The following is a 19,874-nucleotide window of genomic DNA, read 5'->3' as shown; positions in this document are numbered from 1 at the left end:
GGGGGGAATAATCCAGACCAGCAATAATCCAAATACATTTTCTTATCATCCATCGCATAAAATGTTCTCCGGGCACTTCAAACCATGAATTGTGTCTTATGTTGTAGGGCAATACCAAAGGCTTTGTCTATCATGCAAATAGAAGTTCAAAAGTACTTTTGTAATGCTTTGTTATTTATCACAGCCAAATTATAAGTGGAACACTTTACATGCCTCCGGTCTAATAAAAATTCAATAAAAAGGGAAAGGGGTAGAAAAAAAGACAATGTGGCGCTAAAAGCAGTATAGACCATTTCAAAAGCAACATGAAAGCTTGTACAAATGCAAATCGGATTCGGTCCCATGACAATTGCACTTAGTTTGACTCCATAAGACATTAGCATTTTAACCAATATTATTGTTTCTTAGATGTACATGCTTGTAACATTGCAGTAAAAGAATAATTTGATATAAAAATATTTATTTAAATTGCATCCTTTTTGTACCTTCATGACCGGTCCCGTTTTAGTAAGACAGACAAGAACATTATCTGGCTTTATATCACGGTGCACTATTCCATGCCTGTGCAGGAACGCAATGGCACTGCCGAGTTGTTGAAGCACTGCATAGTTGCACTCAGCATCTGGCGGCCTGGATAGGATGTACTGGCTCAAATCCCCTCCTTCACAGTACTCCATCACCAACCAAAGGGCAAAGCAGCGCCTGGGAACCTCCTCTGTGGACATCAGCCTCCTCTTTGACCTGGAGGGATTCCTCACTTGGGTTTTTGAGTCTTTGTCCACCACTCTCCCTTTGAGAGCACTCTCCACTAAATCCAAAGGAAGCCTCCCTGATTTCAGGGGTTGCAGTGTTCTAGGTCCAGTCTGTAAGAGGCAGTTGTATAGAGCGATGACATTGGGGTGGTTTCGTGCTGTGATTCTCATAGCCCACAGTTCCTGCAGGTAGAGCTCTATACTCTCTGGGCTACAACATGGTAGACGTTTAATGGCCACCGTGTCGCCCCTCTCGCCCCAACAGCCAGTCTCTGTTACACGTCCCTTGAAGACCACTCCATAGCTGCCTCGTCCCAATTCCTGTTGTAAAGTGTAGATATCATCCATCCTAGCAGCCTTTGTTGTTCACTGCATCAAATACGAGATTCGCTGGCGTTCTCAAGTATTGAGTGTTTTATTTCATTGTTCTGATATTACAAGAGTAAAATAAAATTAGTTACAATAACTACATAGATAGATATATTGTGTGTATACACCTATCTCTCTCTATATATATACACACAATATATACATACATACATACATACATACATACGCGCGCGCACAAACACACAGATATTAAAATGTACACAAAGCCCTTTAACTGGACAACTCAGCTGTAAAAATGTTACAGTTCTTATTAACAATACAGGATTAAATTACTTGTCTTATTATATAAATATTCATCTTCCTTTACAATAGCAGAAAGATAGACGCAATCAAATTATTTCAGCATTTACACTCCTGTTGCTTTTTGTCTGTCAACAAACTGAATGAACTTACCCATGAAACTGCAGCAAACGGAAAGTGTCGTTGCTCAAAGTTTTTTTTGATCCAAGTATAATTAATATAATAATATAAAAACGTATTAACAACGTGCTATCTCAACACACTTATATAATTATAACAACTTGAACAGCAACATAACAACGTACAACGTAAACAGCATTTCCGTAATAATACTTCCGTATTTTTTAGATCTTCGCGCGTCTGGTGCTGTTCTGCGTTTCTATTGGTCAATGCCGTTGCAGTTGACCGCGGTCACCAATAAGATACGAGAACGTCACAACACCGATTCAAAAGTGACCAGTAATAACACTGTCATCATAATTAATCATTACAGCCCGACTGCGACTAAATCTCCATAACTATAGAGTTATGAGTAAAAAAAAAAAACATTACACAAATGTGCTCAAAACCCAAATGAATAATATTTTGTTGAATTTCCAAGTTTAAGATTAGGTATAATAAGATTTTTCCCACAGCTGTTGGGCAAACAAGTGAGCACAAAAAACATGCATACATTTACAAGACACAGCTACATAATGAAGGTAGGTGGATTTTGAACGGTGTACTCAGAGTAGTTTACTTAAAAATCGTGTTGGGGCAAGTTGTCACATGTTTTAAATGCTGTACATTTATACGATTTGTTAGTTAAACAATTACTTGACATTTACTTCATTTCCTTTTACTCTGTCGCTTTTTAAATTTAACCGAAAAGCCTACGCAGGTTCCACTGTGACAATTTACCCCATACTGGGTTTATTGTGACAAAACGTAGAAGCTTTGAAGCTGTTTTTACAGCTAGCCCTGGTCTCCGCTATACACCCTGTTAGAATCAAGGATTATCCAACTCTAAAGGTAGGATTAAACTTTTTTTATAGCAATTTTGGGTTAAAAACACTAAAATCCCCCATAAGAATCTAACTCTTTCCAACTTTTAAAATGTGATAAAACCACTGACACAAGGTGGCTCTTTAATGCTTGCCTAAAGTTACCTAATGTCAGACACAGTTAAGGAAACCTCCATGATAACCCAAGAACATCCCTTGACTGTCTGACCAGGCTGTCACTCCCACATTCTCACATTACAGAAAATACTCAACCAATTATTTTCTTCTTATTTTATATCTCTGCTAACTATAGCAGCACCTATGTCTTACCAGTAACCAAAGAATTTCTCATTCCTCATCCAATTAGTGTCCTGAGATATGTTCCAGCTTGGTTTTTGTGTGCTACATTTCCTAGTCTTTTCAGAACTATATCATTTTTTTCTTAATTTATTCAAATAAATGTACAATATGTGAATAAATACAACTTTGATTGAAACTTCTTTCAAAATTGGATCTCTCATCCACAGGCTTTGTATTTCACATATTTTCTTATATTGAATCATATCTTTGGGTTATTCTGCTGAAATCAATTAAGTGTCTAGTATTAATAGTCATCATTGGAAATTATTGCCAAGGGCCTCCCATAAAACATAGTGGTGTCTCCCACAGGGACATGGACATGCCTCAGCACTCTTCATCGCCTCATATAACAATAAAACTTTGCCCTGGAATGATGAAGGGAATGAAACAACATTGACCAGAGAGGCCCCCGATCATTCTGCATCACGGAGGTGAATAAGCCCACTCGTATAATTGCATATCTTGCGTAGAACTGACTTAAATTTTACTCTGAGGTGGTATCTCACCACAATGCATTCAGCTGCTGGTTCCGTGATTCATCCACTGCTGTAATATGATGTGGCACAGAATCTGATGAGTTCCTTTATAGCGGCATGGCGCATTTCTGTTTGTTTTTGAATAATCTTTAATTCCAGTCTTACTGCATGGAACAGTATGCAAATGCGAGGGACAGGGACTCAGGTGATGGGTTATTTGGGTTGTTTATGATTTAGGAATGAGTTATCAAAGACTGAATATTGGACGCATCACATTAATAATTGTGATGCTTATTGGTTCATTTCCTCAGTGACACATGTTTTGTATAATCACTATGTTCATTTAGAGATTAATTACAAATCAGGATCTGTGTTTATTTTTGCATCTAATCCATGTTATTTAACAGCCTCTGAAATGACATGATTAGGGAGATCAAAGCAAGCTATTGTAACTTAATGGGTGCTCTTATTCAGACCTATATTAGCTACTGGTCTTACCCAAATGAGTTTATTTTTCAGCAGGCTTTTCCTAATGCTGAACCACTTACAATTATATATGCCCATTCAAAGTAATTATCAGCTAGAACACAATGTTACAGTATTTCAATTTTCCTCAATGCTTTGGTTGAGGTGGGTTTTTTTTTTAGGACTTTGTGTGTTTTTTTGTTTTTTTATTGCTTGCATGCTCATATATGCTCATTGTATAAGACTCCACCATCCCTGCTGGAAAGACAAGGTCCAAGCTGGTTTATGCTGGTTTAGTTCTGGTCTTGAAATTAGCAAACCGATTTGAATTCCAATTCAAATTTGAATAAAAGGAAATCGAATTTAGACAACCTTTGATGGTTTTGAAAGATGTTAAAGTTTATAGATATTTACATTACACATCTGGCAGATGCTTTTATTCAACTTACATTGCATTTAAGTGATATGTTTTATTAGTTCATGCATTCTCTGTGAATCAAAACAACCTTGGCATTGCTAGCCCCATACTACTCTATAGGACCTACAGTACAGATAGAATTTTAAATGTCACTTATAGCAATTGGTATATATTTCATCATATTTAGTAAATGAACCTTTGCGGACAAGAGTGGAAAAACACTTCATTCCCCAAAATGCATTACCTGTATTGATTTTCTCAGAATAGCAATTCGGTAAATTCCTTTTTCTGTCATTCATATTTAAATTTCATTTTAACTTCATGTGGAGTGTTGCCAATTCTATTCAGTTCCAATTGAAATTGCAACTTATAAACTGAGAAGGAGCCAACTGAACTCAGCTGTTTGAAGGCTGAGATATGAGCTCAATTTGACCGAAAAGAAAATGCATTTTATTTAAATGCTGCATGAAAGCAAGTTATTTGTATAGCTGTATGATTCATAACTCTTTCTGTTAGTGTTCTCCTCATATTCTTGTTGGCACAATCCTGTCTTTCCTTTGCGGTGGATGTGAAGTCTCATCATCCACTGAGACTTCTTTTTGCCTTTTTTTTTCCTGTATGAACCGCTCAACTGTAAATTGCATTTCGAGCTTAATTTGCAATTCGCACTCCCAAGCCAGCGATTAGCTTGTTAAAGGCACGTTATCTACGTTTCTGATCATCAGTTAATTGATGGGAACTATGTTTGGACATATACAGTCAATATGCCATTGGATAAAACCAATGAATTTTTAGTCCGTTACAAATTGAATGATGTGTATTTTTAGCCCAGGTCATATCTTCTGGGGTGGGGAAAGAGGTGACGTTGGTAGTGTCTTGTACGTCAGCCTTGACTAAGGGTTGTATGGCTGTCCAGGTTGTGCGTAATACCCTGCCTTGGTGTAGCCCCATCCACAGACACTGGGGGGGGCTGAACCAGAGGAAGGGGTGTGCCGTTATAAGAGGGGAGAGAAAGGGAGCAGGCAAGCAGTTGAACAAACCAAGAAGCTGAAGATTGGACATAACCGCCACACCTCAAGACCGAAAGTGAGAGAGAGACTGAGAGCAACCCCTTATCACAGACGGCAGGTAAAACATGGTGTCATGTGATACCTCTTTTGTATTTTTGTATTGATTCTTATTCCACAGTGAAAGAATGCAGATTATACCAGTTTTGTTGGGTCAGTTGTTGTTTTTGTTTTGTTTTGCCTGATGTGACAAATATTTTGAGATTACTCACTTTTTTTTTTTTTTTTGCTTGTCTATTAATATTAATATTTGTTTAAGCAAAAGTGACTGCAGTTCATCCCAGTCTATGTTTTTCTTATGGCAGTGAGATTAGGCTAATATTAATGTGACAAGGTCCCTGGATGACGTTTTAATGATTAGCGCTGCTCTGTAAATAATCTTTTTTCCATTACTCATAGCTTTTCTGCATTAATCATCTTCATGGCTACCAGTTAACTGACATTATCCTAGTGTTTTTTTGTTTTGTTTTTTGCTTGCTTGCTTGTAAAGTTTTTATTTGCCTTTATTAAATTTTATGTTTAATAAGCTACTTTTTCAAATGATGTATTTCTGTGTAAGAACAAAACAGAATATGTCTGGATTATGTTTGTTTTGGAGGTGTAGTGTTACAAACTCTTTCAAAATTATTACTCCACTAAAAATTGGTTGAAATTGCATATAACACTATATCACTGTAGACGACAGTGCTAGACAAATGTATTTCATTCAAAGCTTTGATCACAGAGACCTGAGTGCACTGTTTGAAGTCAGTGATGAGGGAAGCACAGCTATTTTGTCTCTCCGTTTACTTCTAATTTATTTATTTATTTTTTATTTTTTGCAGTAATTAAACTAAACTTACACAATGTGTCCACTGAGACTCCCTTTAATCAACTAGCATAGCATTTTGTGCATAATGTTCATTCCAGTATTTCATGTAATTACAGCCTGTGCAGAATAGCAACAAGTGCGCTATTCGTTAATATGAATGTTTCTTGCTTTTAGGATGACAATTAATTTACACTACTAAATAACACGATCACTAATAAAAAAGACGGTATATCATATACTGTATATCTATACTGTATGCTGCATGGTTTAATCATTTACCCATAATCCAAGTTTTTTTTGTGAAGGCAAGGAACAAATATTAACTGCTATCAGTATGTTGATATTATGTTAACAACATTTTTTTATTTATTTTTAATTATGGTTTATTGTTTAAGTATTTGTTTTATAAAGAATATATCATATAACAATGCAAAAAAAATGATCAAACCATATTTAATTATGAAAATTAACCTATGTCAAGCTAGATAAAGCTGAATTTCAGATTTTATATATATATTGATTGATTGATTGATTGATTGATTTTTTTAAACTTTATTGATTTCCATTATTTTCATATTCTGTGACGCACTTCATACTCTCTGTATAGAAGCAATCCAATATCTTTTTAAGGCCTGCAAAATGTCTTCATGTATTCATACATGGAAATTTGCACATATATTTTGAATCAATTTATGAAAAGTTTAAATAGGTCTTTTATTTTGCTTGCATCATTGGACTAAGGCAAACTCTAGGCATACACCACATCTAAATAAATCTTCCAAATTCAAAAATTTGGAACAATCATGCAAAATTCATGCAACAATCCTCTATGAATTTAAACATGAAAGCTGCTTGTCTAATTTAGCGTAATTATTTTAAAACTTTGCACTGCATTAGGGAGACTAGTTTTCCTCAGATGAATTACCTGAGCCATGTTCAATTGATTAATAAAATCCATTAGAGCAGAAGTGTTGCATGCATAATTACATACATCTATCAATTAGAGTTGTATTCTCTTACACGGGTAAGAGAAAATCTATTAAATCAATTAATGCTCTGGATTTCCAGAAGCTGTCAACATTTAAGCTTGAGCAACATGTTCAATATTAATTGCAATGACAAAAACAATTGCACAGAATCAAAGAATCACTCAGATAGAACCAGTAGGTCAAAGCTGCCATATCTGGTGTTCACTTTTTCTATTGCTTGTAATTATGCATAATTGTGACACTTAATTGATTGTATTTTATTCCATCCACATGATCTCAGCTGCTTCTGAACTTGGACTATATACAGTGTCATAGTATTTCTATCATACAATAGCCATCCTGAATACTGCTTAGTGCATTCTTATATGGTGGATTATATGCCATGCATAGAAATTTCATAATACACCTCTACAGCTCAGTGCGAGCATTATTATTCAAAAACAACTTTTTCTGAAGCCTGTTTCATTTTGATTTGGAAATCGCAAACACTGTGAAGAAATTGTGACTTTCCGTGAGTCAAACGGTCGAATATATGCATCTGGCTATTTACTTTCACCACTGCTTTTGATTTAAATGGCGGTGACAGTGGCATTTATTGCATTTTCTCCTCGCAATTGAAATATCATGCCGATAATCCTTCAAAAATAAATAAAGAAAGAAACTTTTTACTCCCTCCCCCCATCTTTTTATGGTAAATTCTCAGCTCATTGTCATGGCCACGGGGAGGATAATGCAATGATTGCTGCTGTTCTGCCGGTGAAGAGGCAGTGTGTGTGGAGGGGAACCATGATCATCTGCAACGGGACTGCAGACTCTGAGCCCTCTGGCAATCATTGTGCTCTCAATTAAAGTAACCATGCGGATCCCCCATTCCTCAACGGAAATGGTTATGACAATGAGAAGAGCCTAGATTATTTTTATACAATGCTATTACGAAGGACAAAAAAATTGCTAGATATAGCAAACAGGTGAGCTATCAATTACTGCGTAATAAATCCGAGATGAAGCGCCTTCTCATTCAGGGGATGATATTAATGTGGATGAGAAATGAAAAAGAGGTCATGGTCCTCCTTCCATCTACTGTGGAGCAAACAAACAAAAGTAATTATTATTTGCTCATTCTTGACATGTCATGACACAGTTGACCAACGAAAATGGTAATGGGAAAAACAAAAAACAGAAAGAAAAGCAACTTTTCCAGAATCTGGTGGTGATTTCAGCCACGGTGCGGGAACAGAATGAGAATGGGATTTGGTGTTTGCCGTGGAGGTGATACGATCAGGTGGCTGTAGGAGAGGGCGAGCAGACCAAATCAAATCAGATTAGTCGCGTTCCCTTCAAAGACTGCAGACAGAGCACCTCCTCTATGAGCACTGCATTAGGACTCACAGGCATTCACTCAAAAATTCACCCCCTGAATATTTTGTCATCATTTACTCACCTTCATTTCAATCCAAACCTTTTTGTCCAAACTATAAAAGTCAATGGGGTTCAAAAACAACCATCTTTCATGATGTGGACAAAACCCCTAATTATGGATCAGTATTTTATCTATTGCTTTATTCTTTTCATTTATTTCTCATATTATTCATCTATTTATGTTTTATTTTATTTGCTTCTACACTGAACAGAACTTCAGCTCAACCTCGGTTTATGCTCTATAAATTAGTTGACTTAACTAGACAAAAAAAAATTACAACTTTGATTTAAAATGATCAATTAAAGCATCATATGTGTGTGTGTATATGTATACACACACACATATATATAATTGCATTTAAAATATTGCCTATTTATCTTTTTTTGTACGTAATATAGCTAAGAGTAGCTTGTTATTCAACACTACTTTAACATTAAAATTTTGTCATCATTTACTCACCCTCATGTTGTCCCAAATTTTTTGTCCAGAAAAAGAAAGTTACCAAAACAACACTGGACCCCACTAACTTTCATTGTATGGACAGAAAAAAAAAACACTCAAGATAGAAAGTCTTAGAGTTTGGAACTATGTGTATCATATATATTTTAAAGACATACTGTATATCCTTACGCATTCTAGAAATTGGGGTCTACAAGTACCTTACAGGTCAAACAGGACACTTCTATCTCTCTGCTAAATAATAGGCACAGTATTAGTATTGCAGATGACAGTTGCTGAGGTTGATGCTTTTGCACTTTCCCTCCAGCTGTTTTCATGTTTTCCATTATCTCCGGTATAATAAGAGACTGTAGCAGGGGATGATCGTAAAAAAGTTCCATCAAACCACTCCAAATTGAACTGTATTAATGATGCAAGAGATTTAATTGGTTGGAAAACTTTTTTGTAGTGGTAGTCTGGTAGTCCTTCTCTCAGAGTGCTCTGGATACCCATGTCCACATTAGGGGCTATAATTATATGCCCACTGAGCAGAGACATCTCAACGTGCTTTTATTGTCAACTTTTCATCACTGCTCTGGAGTTCAGCGAAAGATTTTTGTTGGCTTTCATCAAAGAAAGCTTTTAGAGATGAGTGTACATGTGTGCGTTTCTCTCCTAATGCAGTCGTGACTTAATGTGTGCTGGCGCAGTGCGTGAGTCAGAGTTTGATGGAAACTGCATTCCCGCTCTTTCTCTCCCGCACTCATTTCCTTCTCATTATGCCACACACACTAATTCAGACATTAATTAGGGCCTATGATGAGTTTCCTTAATGAACTTCAGTATGTGTGGGAAAAAAAACAGATGGTGGCTTGCCAATTTTGACGTTTCAGTGGTGACAGTAGTGGTGGTGATCATTACCTTATACTTTCATGTGTGAATTTTTCAAATATGTTTGATTCACTTTGAGGGTTCTGTGTTCATTGTGATTGTCGTAAGGTGATCTTATCTCTAAGCACATGTGTTTGGCTTTAGGGAAAACTGGACCCATTTCTGGGTTTATCTTTAAAATGCCTGATTATCAGTCCTAATATCTGGGATTAGCAGGAATTCGTTTAGCTGATTGACATAGGTTAAAAAAGGTGTTTCCAGAGCTGATTATAGCTACAGGTCAAATTGGCAAATGCGCACATACAAACCTGTGAACGTCCTTGTGAAATGTACTAGACCAAGTGTTTTCAACGTTTATAGATTCAGGAACACTCTTATAAAAGGTTCCAAAATGCTGTTTTCGCAGAAGGAGAACCATTTTTTTTTTCTTAGTGTGTAGAACATTTTAAAAAATATAAAAAAAACACTTTTCCACTATAAAGAACCTTTTTGTGTAATGGTAAAGCTCCATGAATGTTCATAAATATCAGAACCTTTTAATAGAAAAAGAAAGTGAAAGAGTGGGGAAAAATAGATTTGCTTGGTATTATTTAATGTTTTATTAAGAATATTCCTCAATTAGATCATGGATCATTGGCAAATGTTCATTCAAATAATTAGAAAATGTATGAAAATACTTTTTTTCACTTTCAATATTTTTCATGTCTCTGATCACAAAGGCTGCATTTATTTGATCAAAAAAATACAGTTAAAAACAGTAATATTAAGTATTATTATAATTTTAAAATTTACATATTTTTTAATTTAAAAAGGCTATATTTTAAAATGCTATTTATTCTTGTGATGGCAAAGCTATATTTTCAGCAGCCATTACTCCAGAAATCATTGAAATCATGCTGATTTGGTGCTCATATATTATATATGTCTGCCCATAATTGGCTGCAGTGGTGCCGTCAGCTGCTGATGTTGTGGGTAGGAGTGATTGACACTTGGTGGAGGCGCTCTTGCCATGACCAGATGGGTCCCTGTGGGCATGCTTTTGCTCTGTGACACCACAGTGGTGTCAGACGTTAAAATTTCATCAACAGATTCATACAAAGACTTAGAATATAGTGTATTCACACTCACATCCAAAAAAGGGGGTTTCACAGAAGAACCATTTTTAGTTCCCCAAAGAATATTTTATTGTAAGCCTTTTTTCTTTCTTTGTGTGAAGAACATTTTAAAAATCTAAAGAACCTTTTTCCACTATAAATAACTTTGTGCAATGGAAAGGTTCCATTTATATTGAAAGTTCTTAATGGAACCATCTATGCCAATAAAGAACCTTTATTTTTAAAAGTATGCATGCATGTGTTCCGAAACACATCTGTATTTCATAACTATCTTCTATCTGAATGTTTTTCATTTGCCATCAACATTACATTTCGCTGTGGACTAGTACTTTCCATGCATTCAACGTCTAGTTTCACTCCACTGTTATAAGCCCCTATACAATTTATGGTTTTCTCCCTATAAATGGGAGATTAAAAAAAGGCTAGCCGTCCTTAAAAAGGGCATCACATGAACATTTTGTGGAAAGAACCTGCATTTGTCTACAGCTGATCACATACAAAATGATGATTTTTATCCCATTCTAGTCACTCAATTATCATATCATTTCTTGCACCAATGCCACATATTATTTCACACCCCATTGCAGTGGTTAGACCGTTTGCGTGCAGTATTGTGCCACTAGGAATTTTTTATACTGAGCTTTTTTATTAGAAAGGGCAAATTCAATCATTAATAAAAACATGATACATTTCTAACAAAGGAAAACATTTATTATTTTTATAATGATCTAAAATGATACAGGAAGCAAATAAAAAATATAAATAAAACATACAAAACATGAATAAAGACATTTTTATATAATTTTACAAAAGATTTTTTTTTTTTTTTTTTTACAAATAAATGCTTTTCTGTCATTTGAACTTTATTAAAGAATTCAGCACTACTGTTTTCAGCATTGATAATAATAAGAAATGTTTCTTGAGCACCAATCAGCATATTATAACTTCTGAAGGATCATGTGACGCTGAAGACTGAAGCAATGACTGCTAAAAAAAATCAGCTTTGCCACCACAGGAATAAATTACATTTTAAAATATATAAAAATAGAAAACAGTTATTTGAAAATATCAAATATTTCTCAGTATTACTGTTTTTACTGTATTTTTTTTAATAGAGAGAGCATGTTCAGTACAATTTAACCAATATTTGTCAATATTATATAAGGACATTTTCTACTCTAAAAATGTTTTGTCATGTAAAAAAATCTCCGCTGTTTTGCAGATATGTATCCTGGAATGTGAAGCACAGGCATCTCCTGCATTGACCTGGGATTTGTGTTACTGGGCAGCAGGTCTGAACCAGCTTCCACTACCATTACAGGAGGAGAAAACATCAAAGCGCTCTGATGATGAAGCGGAGCCTCTGGCCACAGTGAGCATAGAAAATGACAATGGTGTTGAGTATACTGAGGCTTTGGAGCGGTTTCGACATGCCGCGCAAGCGCTCCGCAGCCAGCAGCCTTCAGAGGAGGAGGAGAAACTGGAAATTTCATATGACCCGGACTTTGACCCGAGGACAGAGGAGGACCAGGATGGTGTAGGAGAAGAGAAGAGCGGTGAAGCAGCCGCAAGCATATCCAAGCGATTTGGAGGCTTTATGAAAGGTCGTCACGGTTTCCGGAAGTTGGTGAGCTCCGGAAGGCCTTTGCAGAAACGCTACGGTGGCTTCATAGGGATAAGGAAATCTGCCCGCAAGTGGAACAACCAGAAGCGTGTGAGTCAGCTACTGAGGCAGTACCTGAGCTTGACGGGTCGCTCGGGGCGTTCAGGTCTCATCAGCAACCTCTCCACCAGAATCCGGAGACAGGATGAAGTTTAGCTGGCCTTAGAGCACAGGCCTTGGTCTTTTCACTTACCTCAGCTCAACTGCTCATCAACCATCAGTAACTGTGAACATCTATCATGCACCATAGCCCAGAACTAGCTAAATCTGTGTTTAATCAAAGAAGAGGAATATTTTGTAAAGCGTTGGTTTTTATCATTGACATTTCCGTTGACAGTGCCGTTCCTGACATCAAAAACATCTCGATCAAGTCGTTAGGACAAATGTTGCTGATGAGAACTGATTGTTCATTACAGAATCAAAACTCCTAGAATTAACCTTGAAGCATTGTGAAAATAAAATAAAAGGCAAAGCAGTGAAACTTGAATTGAGCACGTGAATCAGTTACAAATGAGAGCAATGGCTTGTAGTAAAAGTATGGGGTTTGTTCTGTTTGAGAGAAAAGCACTTTATATTTTAACCTTGCACACTGTATTGTGCTAAGATTGGTTGTTTTGCACACGTCCTTGATGTATAGAACTGTCTTAAAATTTACTAGAGCAATCAAACGAGTTATCAAAATCAATAGTTGATTATATGTAGCACAATATTGAAAGAACGATAATCTCTATGGGCTGTTTTGACGTTTTATGGATCGATGCTGCCCCCTAGGGTGTACACTCGAAATTATGCTGCGAATTTTTGTGCAATACCACGAAAAAAAAAATAGACGACAACTTTATGCTTTGTAATCAAAACCTCGGCCCGTGCATGTTAGCCAATCAGAAAACGTTGGGGGGGGGCTTTCTGCCAGTGGCGTGAGTTTGGGAGCGGGATTACCCAGTTTGTCCTAACAATAAAACATTAGGAGTGTTCAGAAAATCAGTTTGAATTTGAAAACAATTCATAGTCATTATATTTATAAATCAGTTTGGTGCAATGGCGCCTTTAATTGTTTGGTTAAACCTGGTGATAACGGCATTTCGGTTTAGCATGTGTTCCAGCTTTCTGCATTTGTTTATGCATGAACATATACGACTGAGGTCATCTTTAGTGCCTGACACTCTCCCTCACATTATGAGTTTTGAAAACTGACACCCCCACAATGTAAAGAAATAACTAGCAGATAGGCTTTCAGTGTACTTTACAGTATCCTTCATATACATGTACGATTTTGTGTGTAGACATCTTGGATTTGTGAATATTTTTCATTTCAAACACATTCTGCAAGCATTTTTGGAAAGCGAGTTTTTTTTTTCTTTTAATCCTCTCCACTTGTACATGAAATGCACACAAAAGGCCAATAAAATAATTTTACATTGTTCTTGTTATTTGTCATGCACAAATGACAAGCTTTTGAAATTTGCTTATTTTATCTTGTGTCTTTTAATCATACATAATTTTTTTTTCAGTATGATGTTACGCTTTCAAATCCTTTTAGATATTATCAAGGGGATGATTCCAGTATTGTAACAAGACCTTAACACTTTTTGGAAGGATGACAAGAAACGTACAAAAGGAAACAAGCCCGATCTATTCTCCGGGCAATATTCAGTCAAGCTCCCTTTAACTCTTTGCAATAGCACTTTGGTATTCAATCAAAAGGTTATAGCTGCACTTTTATCTCCATCAGACAACATACTGTGGCCACCAATGTGGCCAGCATCATTCACATCTTTCCCTCGACACCACTGTAGCTTTATATCTGGCAGTGTAGATTGATTAGGAAGCGCTATGGCATACGACCTCAGTCAAACTTTGCGCAACTCAAAAGTTGTGAATAAATCCAGGGTAAATGCGTAGAAAAAAGACAATACATAACATTTCACTGTTACACCTTTCAGGCTAACAAAACGGCAATAGAAAAACATCATGAAAATACTCAAAGCAATACAATGTCCACAGTATACAACAATCACTTAAATATGTCAGGTATGGATGAAGTGCAGGACTAGGGTAGAAAAACACCTCGATCAGATAGAGGATTACACTTTAGTCTCGTGAGAGGGCAGAATTCACCTTCGAAGGGTTGGGATCCTACTACTCTCACAGTCTCAACAGCTAGTGCCAGCGTGTCTGGGGGAAAACATAACAAAAGCACTTTAACTCAAAGGAAAACAAAAAAGGTAGAAAAGTGAAAAGACGGGTCCTCTACAGTGCAGGAAAAGAGTTGGAGGAAAGAAAGAAAATGGAGATTCTTCCTTGTCTCCTAAAGTCTTTTTTTGTTTAGTCTGGGAACCGCTGACAGGCTTTCTTCCAGCGGCAGGCAGTGCACCATTGGTCCCTCCGCTCCACGCCGTACACTTTTCGGCACTTTTTGGCCTCACCTCGGCCCTTCCTGAGGACATAAAAAGGATAAATACACATTGAAAAAATTTAAATGTACAGTTGTTTTGTGGTGTAACATACTGTAGTCAGAATGATCAGTCATATTAATATTTACGACTTCAAAACATACTAAGTTAACTGCTCTAACAGAATTATCTTTGCTTAGAGATCTTTTACTTAGCTACAGAGGGCAGCATTTAACGGAGCATGATCATTAATAATACCTGAATGAACAGTGCCCTCTGGAGGGAGATGCACTCATGGTCTGTGATCTGGTGGGGGCGCTGTTCCTCTGTAGCCACTGTTCTCCAACACTCACTGACCGGCTGCGAAATGCTGGAATCTACAGATCAACATAGTAATAAAAGGACAGATGGCATAAAGTGTTTTAAAATGCACCACCTATGACGTTAACTGCTTCTGGAGAGGCAGACCAACCTGAGGTTTCTGCTGGACGTCACCAGATGGGGTCCAGCTACAAAAGGTGGGAGAGCCTGGAGAGACCGTCACCTGAATGGGTGCGCAGGCCTGCAGAAAACAACACAGTGATGGAAAAAACAAAACACTTTAACAAAGTTTTTTTTTTTTTTTTTTTTTTTACAAGATTTAGATTTTTTCTATAATCAATAATAAAGGGATAGTTCACCCATTAAATGAAATCTGTTCATTAGACTTAGATTAAACCGCTCAATTTTAGCCATTATCTCAGCTGATCTGTACCTGATAGAGATGTTCAGTGTGGATCTGCCACACGCTGCTTGGAGCTGATTGGCTGAGTGGGCTTGACTGGACTGGAGCATCTTGGGGTCCTGGGGTGGATTGGCTTTGTGTGGAGCTGCAGGAGGTCCAGGCCCCACTGGAGAAGGATGGCGCAGGAGATGGAGGTGCAGTTTCCTCATCTTCTGAGGAGACCTCTGTGTAGTAGAAGTCTTCCTCCCTATGTGACTGCTCTGAGCCCCAACTGTTTAAGAGAAAACAAATACAATGCACTATTTGAAGGTTATTTTCAGGCCTAGTAAATAATGTAAACTTGCAGAACTATACGTGGTTTTTCAACATCATAAACACTGATATTGCTTAAAGATGCTTCATAATGTTCCTGTGCCATCTCAGTTGTTCCAAGAGTTTGGTGTGTGTGAGGACATACTCACCCCAGGTGAAGAATGCGAATGTGCCGTTTCATTCCAACCCGTGATGTCAGCACTTTCCCGCAGCCAGGCCACAGACACCTGTATGCTCCCCTGCTCAAGCTCTGAGAATGAGAAAGAAAAACAAATAGTGACTCACATGTATTTTTAAAACATCAGCTTAAAACTCTGTCTATTCACCCTCAGGTTCTGCAGTCTGACAGTTTTCTCATTCTCACCTTGCACCTCCTGGCCTCCGGCTCCTCACATGCGGCTTGGTCCAGCTCCATGTGCAGTCCTTCGTCTGTCAGTTGGCCCAGGCTCCTGTCCATCTCGGTGACCGATGGAGAAGGGGCTGTGCTGACATTGCCGTGGTCCCAGCTCCAGTAACCACTGCTGCCGCTGTCAGATAGCTCACCTCCACAACACTCCATGTCCCCTGTAGTCACAGCCAAAAAAAGGGGAAGTGTGAATAACACGCTTAACCATACAGTTGCTGAATTAATTGGTGGGGTGTGTGTTATACTGTTTAATGAAACATATAATCACTTTATAATTAAATGTTAGATTAAAAGGTTAAATGAATAAAACTAATTTTTACAAAAGTGAGTGAGAAAACCACAGAATTGGTCAATTACATGTTGGGTTGTAATGTTGGGTTGCATGTTGGACTGTTTAATCAAATTGTAATATAATAATTAAATATTTATATAATTAAATAAGTGTATAATCAAAGAGAAATTGATAAGAATTTTTTTTTTTTTTAATTACATGTGTAACAGGTTGCAGGTTGTTGGGTTGTAATTTTGGTTTGTATGTTGGACTGTATAATATATGTATAAAATATTATATAATCATCAAATATTTCTATAATTTAATATAAAGTGTATAAAGTGAAATTCATAAGACAAAAAAATGAAAGAGCAAATTGCTAAATTAATTGTTAGGCTGCATGTTACACTGTATAATAAAATTATAATATAAAAATTAAAAAGAGATATTAATAAAAAAATAAAGAGTGACAAAAACATATAAATCCTAAAATAATTGTTGGGTTGTGTTTTATACTGTATAATAAAACTGAAACATTTAATATACTAAAAAATATATAATTAACTGAGTGCATAATTAAAAAGCAAAATAATAAAACATACAAAAATGGAAAGACTGACAAAGCTAAAGAATTGCTCAATTAATTGTTGGGTTGTGTGTTATACTAGATCATGGAAAATATATAAGATGCACTTAATTAAAAAGTAAAATTAATAACATAAAAATGTCCACCAAATTCAAAAAAATATACTAGATGAGAATCTGATGAGACTTTGTTTAAAATAAACTGTCTGCAGTGGTTTGTCAAGCATACACTGCGAAGTGCTCCATGTTTGGCAAGGTGTGGTTTGCAAAACAAACCAGTTCACCTGGTAGGAGGTCCCTCTGCGGGGGGCTTTGAACCACTGGACTGCAGGACAGACTGGTGAGCACCATTGCAGCCATGATCTCATCCATCTCCACCGACTCAGGACTTCTGAAATAAGGCAGTGAAATAACTCTTCACACGACTACATTACACTGCATTACAGATCTATGAAGTAAGATTGCCCACAATAACGCTTCACCATTATCACACAATATCTGTAGAGTAATTCTGCTCTATCAGAGTCAGGGTTATTCTAAACCAGGGGTGGGCAAACTTAGCCCTTCCAGGCCACTTTCCTTCAGAGGTTAGCTCCAACCCTAATCAAACACCCCTGAACCAGCTAATCATTGTCTTCAAGACTACTAGAAGGCTACAGGCAGGTGAGCCATATCAGGGTTGGATCAAATCTCTGCAGGAAAGTGGCCTGGAAGGGCGAAGTTTGCCCATCACTGTTCTAAAGTGAAAAGGGGCTGGTATTACATTATATTTAGAAGACAACAAACTAGACAGATGAAATGGATCTGTAGGTTAACCTGTAAGGTAAGTCCACACCGGAAGACTGTGGGAAGGATAGAAGGTTTGTTTGCTGTGCGTTTCCATCGGCTGACCACTCTGTCCCTGCATTCAGCTTCTTCTGCACACCCACCCCTTCTCCCTGGCCACAACACTGCATGTAGACCTGCAGGATTGGAAACAATCAATTACACACTTGCCTTTATCTATGTATAAGTTACAGGGGCTATATATCATCATTTATTATGACACATACCAATCCGTCCTGCCCTTCTGTGCACATCGATATCGTGTCTAGTCCTGCTCTGGATCCCACCGCTGCCATGCTGTGCCCTCTCAGCTAAACAGTCGGCTTTGGCTCTCCGCACAAAAAGCTAGAAAGCAGGGGAAAGCATGTTAAAACACCGTGCATTTACAGTGCATGTTTTAATCTAAACGCCAAGCTGGTTTATAACAACTCACAAGCTCTGCGACAGCGCCACGAGGCCATGAAAACGTGGAAAATAAATAAATAATTAAATTTACAAGCAACACCCTCTATTAAAAACTAAAGCACTTATACGAGACTTTCAGGATAAATAAATTACTCGTATATGAGAATTACATGAGAAAGACAACAATGTTATGTAACAATCAAAAATACCTTTATCGAATACACGCGATAGATTTTTGCATATAGATAAGCAGCGCAGTCGGATATTGCTCGGTGCCTTTACTTTTTTTTTAGGGCAACACACCCCCTAACTGTGAGCCTCTCAGATACTGTAACTCCGGATTTAGGGAGTGAAATCATTGAGAGATCCAAATCCCGCATCGGAGTTCGGATTCATCAATGCGACTCGAGTGTTTTGAATCCATTCACTAAAAAGATTCATTCGCTGATTCGTTCTATAGCTCCATACTATTGATTGGATACACGGTAGGCGAGTCTTTTATTAGTGACTCAATGAATCATTTACTCAACCGATTCGTTAGAAACCACCAATTCGAAGTCTGTATGGTATTTTCATCTATTTTGATAATATACCATCTATTTGTATTGTGGCTTTCTGAACGTATTTACCAGCTCATATCCACCTTTACACTTATGTGATTCTCGCCTCGATCAAAGTTGACAGGAAATAAGATGCTTGCTGAGAGCATATCATTTACACAAAGCCAAAGCCGACAACAAAGGCTTGTCTAAAAATTGCTGCCTTGCAAACACTTTGCATTTTCTTCAGGAAATGCTATTCTAGTTTGAATATTAGGAACAGCTAAATTAAACTATGCCATTTGTTTAATCCAGATCCATACTTTAGCTGTGACTGTCGTAATGGGCGTTTACATCCAGCAAAAAAACAACCTTCCCACTGGAGGCGGAAGCTGCGTTCTGATTGGCTGACTCGGTTCCCCGAAGGACACACCTTCGCCCAACAACGTGTGCGTACACGAGTTTTTGCTCAACCCCCGTTAATGTACACAATCCAATAGGCAAAACAACAGACAGTTGCAATACAATAAATCACATTTGTGCACATTATTCTTGAAAATGCAGATATAAATACCCATTAAGCCACATGCATTAGACTGCCACACTAAAACAAATAATTTTAAACAGCGTATTTTCTCGACACGACCGCGGTAGGATTAAAATCAGAACAGTTCACATAAACACCGGCTATATGATTTTAGTGGGAAAAGTCTGTAGACATGCAGTAAAATAAACACTCAATATTTGCCATACCGTCACTGAAAAACCGGCGTGTTTAGTGATTTTACCTTGAATGTTTTTGTAGGGAGAGATGCCGCCGTCCGCTGCTCACCAGTGCTTCTCTGCCGTCAGTCGGGGGCGGGGGCCTGTGCGTCGCGCTCGCGCAGCTTACGTGTGTGTGTGTGTGTGTGTGTGTGTGTGTGTGTGTGTGTGTGT

General features: G+C 37.4%; 3 protein-coding genes and 1 long non-coding RNA gene across 9 annotated transcripts in view; 2 read left to right on the top strand and 2 right to left on the bottom strand.

Moving 5' to 3' along the window:
* LOC107732427 (serine/threonine-protein kinase pdik1l-B-like) overlaps positions 1-1,731 on the bottom strand; it is a 5,158-nt gene extending 3,427 nt beyond the window's left edge. Inside the window, exons 1-2 of one of the 2 annotated variants that reach the window (XM_016543760.1) lie at positions 1,536-1,731; positions 486-1,180 (exon numbers count right to left, since the gene is read on the bottom strand). In XM_016543760.1, coding sequence (XP_016399246.1) covers positions 486-1,100 — 615 coding nt within the window. In that variant the 5' untranslated portion in view covers positions 1,101-1,180; positions 1,536-1,731. The remainder of the gene's footprint in view (positions 1-485; positions 1,181-1,535) is intronic. The other variant, XM_016543761.1, reaches the window with a different exon arrangement.
* Positions 1,732-1,891: 160 nt separating this feature from the next.
* Positions 1,892-5,205, top strand: LOC107732428 (uncharacterized). Its single transcript, XR_001638872.1, has 3 exons — positions 1,892-2,083; positions 3,035-3,156; positions 5,030-5,205. It is a non-coding gene; the product is annotated as an uncharacterized LOC107732428 (long non-coding RNA).
* A 2,878-nt stretch (positions 5,206-8,083) lies between these two features.
* Positions 8,084-12,756, top strand: LOC107732360 (prepronociceptin-like). Its single transcript, XM_016543655.1, has 2 exons — positions 8,084-8,176; positions 12,038-12,756. Exons 1-2 carry the CDS (start codon positions 8,084-8,086, stop codon positions 12,632-12,634), a joined length of 690 nt encoding a protein of 229 aa, XP_016399141.1. The 3' UTR covers positions 12,635-12,756.
* A 1,054-nt stretch (positions 12,757-13,810) lies between these two features.
* On the bottom strand, positions 13,811-19,824 carry znf395b (zinc finger protein 395b). Of its 5 annotated transcripts, none has more exons than XM_016543752.1 (11): positions 18,609-18,723; positions 18,428-18,432; positions 18,222-18,339; positions 17,986-18,131; positions 17,454-17,557; positions 16,272-16,471; positions 16,057-16,157; positions 15,626-15,881; positions 15,344-15,433; positions 15,130-15,248; positions 13,811-14,915 (listed from the first exon to the last, which is right to left on the bottom strand). In XM_016543752.1, exons 3-11 carry the CDS (start codon positions 18,288-18,290, stop codon positions 14,804-14,806), a joined length of 1,197 nt encoding a protein of 398 aa, XP_016399238.1. In that variant the 5' UTR covers positions 18,291-18,339; positions 18,428-18,432; positions 18,609-18,723; the 3' UTR covers positions 13,811-14,803. The 5 variants fall into 5 exon arrangements, with proteins under 5 accessions (XP_016399238.1, XP_016399235.1, XP_016399239.1 ...); XM_016543749.1 differs by having other exon boundaries at positions 17,454-17,560; positions 18,609-18,722; XM_016543753.1 differs by having other exon boundaries at positions 15,626-15,866; positions 17,454-17,560; positions 18,609-18,722.
* Between the last annotated feature and the right edge of the window lie 50 nt (positions 19,825-19,874).

Source organism: Sinocyclocheilus rhinocerous, unplaced genomic scaffold, assembly GCF_001515625.1.
Source record: "Sinocyclocheilus rhinocerous isolate Xijiao unplaced genomic scaffold, SAMN03320098_v1.1 scaffold68, whole genome shotgun sequence".
In the NCBI taxonomy this organism is placed as follows: domain Eukaryota; kingdom Metazoa; phylum Chordata; class Actinopteri; order Cypriniformes; family Cyprinidae; genus Sinocyclocheilus; species Sinocyclocheilus rhinocerous.
The sequence above is the reverse complement of the archived record's forward strand: the minus strand, read 5'-3'. Positions and strand labels throughout refer to the sequence as shown.

What these genes read in the sequence shown, in the direction of transcription:
- LOC107732360 (XM_016543655.1), top strand. Translation starts at nt 8,084, where the DNA reads ATGACACAGTTGACCAACGAAAATGGTAATGGGAAAAACAAAAAACAG. An exon ending in TGGTGGTGATTTCAGCCACG is followed by an intron (nt 8,177 to 12,037) that starts GTGCGGGAACAG and finishes GCTGTTTTGCAG; the next exon opens with ATATGTATCCTGGAATGTGA.
- znf395b (XM_016543750.1), bottom strand. Translation starts at nt 18,290, where the DNA reads ATGGCAGCGGTGGGATCCAGAGCAGGACTAGACACGATATCGATGTGC. An exon ending in ATTCGCATTCTTCACCTGGG is followed by an intron (nt 15,882 to 16,056) that starts GTGAGTATGTCC and finishes GCATTGTATTTG; the next exon opens with TTTTCTCTTAAACAGTTGGG. An exon ending in ACACTGAACATCTCTATCAG is followed by an intron (nt 15,434 to 15,625) that starts GTACAGATCAGC and finishes TGTTTTCTGCAG; the next exon opens with GCCTGCGCACCCATTCAGGT.